This window comes from Trachymyrmex septentrionalis, unplaced genomic scaffold (genome assembly GCF_001594115.1).
Source record: "Trachymyrmex septentrionalis isolate Tsep2-gDNA-1 unplaced genomic scaffold, Tsep1.0 scaffold115, whole genome shotgun sequence".
Classification (NCBI taxonomy): domain Eukaryota; kingdom Metazoa; phylum Arthropoda; class Insecta; order Hymenoptera; family Formicidae; genus Trachymyrmex; species Trachymyrmex septentrionalis.
The window spans coordinates 168,599-174,510 of record NW_017304279.1 but is presented as its reverse complement, the minus strand read 5'-3'; the positions used below and the strand labels follow the sequence as shown (position 1 = coordinate 174,510).

Genomic DNA, 5,912 nt, shown 5'->3' with positions numbered 1-5,912 from the left:
GTATAATACATACTCGAAAAGAATGATATAAAATATCTAAACATTTGGATAGGTAATAAAAACAAATCTGAACATAGATCTAATGATAATTTTTGTTGCAGTTTCAAAATAATTAAGTAGATAATACGAGTACATAATGAGCAATTGTAGCAAAAAATTTTGCAAACATTTTAGCAATCAATTTGTGTTCTCATTATCATAATAACATAGTTATTTATATTCAAATTTGAATTTAGCTAAATTTTTAGATACTTCCAAAGTAAAACTATTCTTTCTACGTAACTTTTGGAGACAAATTAATGTACTGTAAGGAAATTAGCGGTTTAATGTATAAAAGTCTATGAGTGCTCCGCACTCTAAGAGCTCCTTGTCGTAGGGATGAGCAATACGCATATCAACACTAAAAATTGTTTGAAATTGTGCTTTAGGTAAAAAAGAAAAGATTTTTTTTTTACAAAAAGTCAGTTTAAAATAGGCTCAAAGACGATTTATAACCAATTTCTAAATTTTTTCGAACAATTTTTAGTGTATCGATACGCATATCGATACTCATTTTTATCTTGCCCCTTTGTCTCCTACAGAGCCAAGTTAGAACAAATTCTATTATGTTACTAATTGAATCAAATCAAATGATTAAATTAAATCAAATAAACAAATTGTAATCGTACTTGCACACAAGATACGCTTTGTAATCGAATATGTCCATGGGAGAGAACCTCAAGACGCATTCCACAGATTCACCCGGAGGTAAAATTCCTTTTTCGGGATAAATTTCAAATGGTAAATCGTCGCTCTCTAACCAGCTATCGCTACTTCGTTCTGTTAATCTGGCACTGCTGCTGAAGAGATCGGATGGACCACAGCGAGTAGTTGGTTTCACCTCGATAAAATTGTCTGTAGACATTTATTTTTTAATGATTCGGATATGATTCGTTTTTCTTTCTTATAAATCAATACAGAAATTAAGTTACCTCGAGACGACAAAAGCTGTCGACGATTCGACTTTACGCTCTTGTCGAAGCTTGAATTGTGTCGTTGATAAGGTAGTTTGTAAGACATTAATGAGGTAGCTTTAAATTGAACATTGTCCTTTCGTGATCTTGATGTGGCTTGTGAATAATTTGCGATCGATCTCACCGGATACTGCTCATCCATGTTTATCTGCCATGTATATTCGACGTCGACAATACCAGTGTTTGCAAAAATGAACGAATGTTCGCTAGTCTGTTGACAAAGAATTACATTTTGTCATATTTCAAATACAAATTGTAAAAATCAAATTCGCGCAAACGCTATTTGTTTCTTTACATGTTAACGTTACACCTATATGTATAGTAAAAAACATTTTGTATTTATGTTAAAGTCAATCCTTGTTAAAATTTTGTGTTAAAAATTTGTAATATATTTGAGTATTAATTTATATAACTTTGTTATTTAAATATTTTGTATTAAATTAATATTTAACATTTCTTAGTTTATAAGTAAGTGAACAACATAATAACATATAAATAACGTACATTAAAAATTCTAAAATAAATGTAATATTAATAGAATGTGTTAATTTTATATATAATAAATGTTAATTTTATTGAAACGTGTTAATTAAACATGCATCTAACTTTGACCGTGATAGGTTGGCGTTCTTCTTCGTATTAGAGTTTTAGATATATCAGAGAGGCGCGACCGGCTTATGTCAGTATCGCAAAAGTACCAAAAAAAACGTTTTAAAAATGGCGTCTTTTGCTGACAGAATTTGAAATCCGCCAATAATCTATTCTTTATTTTTAATACCAATGAATGAATCTCATGATTGGCTGCTAGTCACGCTAATCAGGATGCGTAACACTGGTCGCGTTTCTCTGATAAATCTATAGGACTCTACTTCGTATTTGACGCAAAACAAGAAAATTTAAATAAAGTTTTAATTTATTAAAATTTGTTTGTGGGAATTTAATATTAAAAATTTTATTCTTGTTAAATTTTATTTAGATTAAATTCTATTATTTATAAAAATATATAAAAATTTTTGACAATGTTTGAAAAAGTACGAATAAATAAATTATTAACATTACTCTATGTAACTTTACAAACGTAGATATAAGTAGATAACCATAATTTATGAATAAATATATCTCGAAAGGATACTTTGTACAGAAAAAAATAAAATTATATATAACATAAAGAGAGGGAGAGAGAGAGAGAGAGAGAGAGAGAGAGAGAGAGAGAGAGAGAGAGAGAGATTTATGGTATATTTATAATAATTTGGTACTGTTACATTTTGATTGACATTTTAATGGATTATTTTTATTTTGCGTTTTTTTTTAATTTAATGGGCAGTGTTGTGCAAATAATATGTTAACATTTGTTTCAACTACAGATATTTAAATATTAAAAAAAAATATATATATATATCGAGATTGATGCACGCTACAACTAATATATAATGCAGAGAGAAAATATTAAAAGCCGAGAGAATCAATTTTTGCCATCCGTAAGGTTAATATATTATCAATTTTAACCGAGTAGTACACAAAAATAAAATAATCCACTGCCTGTGAAAATTCGATTTTTTTCTTTATTTTTCGTATAAACAAGTCGGAATTGGATCAGATATGAAAGTAACAGCAATATAGTTTGCATCTAATCAAATTTCATGATGTTCGTGTGATTTGTTTGCAAATGGGTCAATTTAGAAAATATCCGCGTTATTACAAACAAATATTTAAAGACACGAACGAACGATTTTATTTACAATCTATTTTTTTCGCTTCAATTAAATCAAATAATCAGCTGAGTGTTTCAGCTGTAAAAGAGAAATTGATAATTATATTATAATAATTACTTACGGAAATTATCGCAGATTGAAAAAATTGAAAGAGTAGAGCGAGGCTATTCCGTCATTTTCAAGCTTAACATAATATAAAATTTGCGGCAACAAACAATGTATTTTTGCAGTAACGTGCTTATAATTATTATACCATCATGATTGCTTCTTGAAAGCAAGCTTTAAATGTTCAGTGTACACTGCTTAGAAACATAAACAATATCGTGAGAAATGAAAATAGCCTCGCTTTATCTTAATTTAAAAACATTACAAATATCTATAAATAATTTTTACAAATTTCTGCAAACTTTGAAGAAATATTTTACATTTGTATGTTAAATAAAAAAAATTTCTGTGTCATATTTCGAAATCCTTTTAAATATTAATTATTATCGATATAGTTATAGCAAAATCCATTACACCGCAGTAATCATGGTCTAATTTAACATTTGAATGTAAGATATAAAATTCGTAATTGTAGTATACAACCTGAAACATTAGCGTGTTCTTGAAATTGATCTCTTTAACGGAGCAAGAATATTTGGAGAATGCTACGATGGCGTTAAGTAACACTTGGATGCACTTCGTCGTACCAGGAACGATTTCATGTTCCGGCTCGTTAACAGGCTCAACTGTTTTTTTAGCTATTTCCGCATTTGGCTCCTTGGCATCGGAATTTATTGTTATCCACCGCACCTGTGTCTCTCGATCGTCCCATGATGATTCTTTCACGGAATTGGCGAGCTGAATTGCACAGACTATACATTCGAGACACGTCTGTTAATAAGAAAATAATATTTTTATATAAGTTTAATATGCAGCAATACCAAACAAAGAAATGCAACTATGACCTTATTTGAAGATTTACAAAATTTGATCATTTATTTTGATATTTTTTTGTTAAAATTTACTTATTTTTTATATAGAAATATTCTTATTACTTTAGTTAAATGTTTTATGTACGTTTTGGAATACTAGTTTCGATAATGTAATTAATTAATTGTTATCGATATGCTTCAATATAAAAAAAAAAATTTTTTTAATTTTACGCAAATTGCAAATATTAATTAGCGATAGTTTGCAAATAGTAAATTTGATAATTTTATATTACGTCCATGTAAATTGTTGGCTCCGAAGAAAGAAACGTCGCAACGATTTCTTTACATGTTAAAGGTATCAGATGACCGATTGACGGAGTAAATACAACGTTGGGATGTGTGCTCCATTGAAAACGTAAATACTGATTTATTGATTTATTAACGACTTTGAAGCTTTTCCTGTATATTTTATTAACAAAGCAGTATCCATAATCCAGCTTATAGATCAATGAAACCGGAAGCGTTGTCGGTGTTGAAACTGTAAGATATAAATCACAGAGCAATGAAAAATGTATAAATTGTACTTGAAAGAAAATTTATAGGAGATCGATCGAAAGGTATCATAAATTATATTGTTGCTTGTTATAAAATAATTAATTCATTAATATTCATATTGAAAATAATTACAATAGATAATAAATAAATATTTTTGACAAATTTATTAAAAAGATTAAGTAATAAACAAAAATGAAAAAAAATTGTAGAAATTATAATTCTCTATAATTATATTCTTTATAATTATTCTGATATTCTTTTTCAATTTTGATTACCTCTTGTTGAACTATTTGATTTTAATGATCTTCGCGATTTTGCATTAGATTCCCTTCTTTCATTAATAGACTTAAGCTTTGTATTCGTGAGCTCTAATCCATCTAACACAATTAATTCTGCATACGTTTCGCTCTTCAAATCAATTATTAGATTCTCATAGGGATTATCGGTAATAAATAGTCGCACTTGACTATTGTACCTGCCGATCTCTCGCGGAGTAAATTTTACTTTAAGAGAAATCGTTTCTTCAGGTATTAAATGGACTACGATACATCGATCGTTTAACACTGTAATTTAACGATTTAGCTATTTAATGTGATAGTATTATTTATATCATTTCATAATAAATTTTATTGAATCTACTAAATATATTAATTTTATTTCATAGAAATTAAAAGTCGATTTGAAAAAATTATCTTAAAAAGATATTATTTAGATTGATACTATTTAAAATATACTACTCAACAAAAAATAGGGAATATTTTAGAACACTCTCAAAATTGCACAATATTCAGAACACCGTAACTCGGTGAAAAATTATCGCAGACAAAAAATCAAAAAACATTTAAAAGCGTGAAATTTCTATTTTCGAAATCGGTAATATTGATATTTCAATATGATTGATTCTTTACGGAGATATACGGACACAAATGAATCCCCGTCAAATCTGAAAATTTTTTACAAACTTTACGAAGATCTATGGCGTGAAGTAAAATTTATACAAAAATGTGGTTTATGACAGTGATATTACAGTCGAAAGAATAAATCTTTATTTTTAATTTGCTTTCTTATTGAGTGCGGTACGATTTTTCTTCATCGAATTATCGAATGTTGAAACAAAAGTGATCGTTTTTGCTTTAACGTTCAATATCTCGGTGAAAAAAAATCGTACAGCACTCAATAAAAAAGAAAATTGAAGGTAAAGATTCACTCTTTCGATTGCCGTAAACCGCATTTTTGTGTGAATTTTACTTCACGTCATAGATCTTCATAAAGTTTGTAAAAAATTTTTGGACGAGGATCTATTTGTGTCCGTATATCTCCGTAAAGAATCAGTCAAATTGAAATGTCAATTGTCGATTTCAAAAGTAGAGATTTTAAGCTTTTAAATGCTTTTTTGATTTTTTGTCTGCAATAATTTTTCACCAAGTTACAATGTTCTGAATATTGAGTAATTTTGAGCGTTCTAAAGTGTTCCCTATTTTTTGTTGAGTAGTGTATTGTATATACAGAGTGTCCTGCGAGATTTTTTCAACCGTCCACAGGAAGGTAGATGGGATCGAAATAAACATAAAAGTCTTTTATCGTTTAGTGATATTCGTATAATTGAGATATTAATGTTTGAAATTGTACTAATGAGAGCACGCCGATAAAAACACTTCGGTTGCTCGAGGTATAGCCCCATTTTTTCAAAGGCTTCATTTCTTATCTCTCCAACG

General features: G+C 28.5%; 1 protein-coding gene across 1 annotated transcript in view; it reads right to left on the bottom strand.

The window, feature by feature from the left end:
* LOC108754006 (hydrocephalus-inducing protein homolog) overlaps positions 1 to 5,912 on the bottom strand; it is a 33,981-nt gene that overhangs the window by 16,989 nt on the left and 11,080 nt on the right. Inside the window, exons 8-10 of the mRNA XM_018496009.1 lie at positions 3,314 to 3,601; positions 972 to 1,224; positions 669 to 894 (exon numbers count right to left, since the gene is read on the bottom strand). Coding sequence (XP_018351511.1) covers positions 669 to 894; positions 972 to 1,224; positions 3,314 to 3,601 — 767 coding nt within the window. The remainder of the gene's footprint in view (positions 1 to 668; positions 895 to 971; positions 1,225 to 3,313; positions 3,602 to 5,912) is intronic.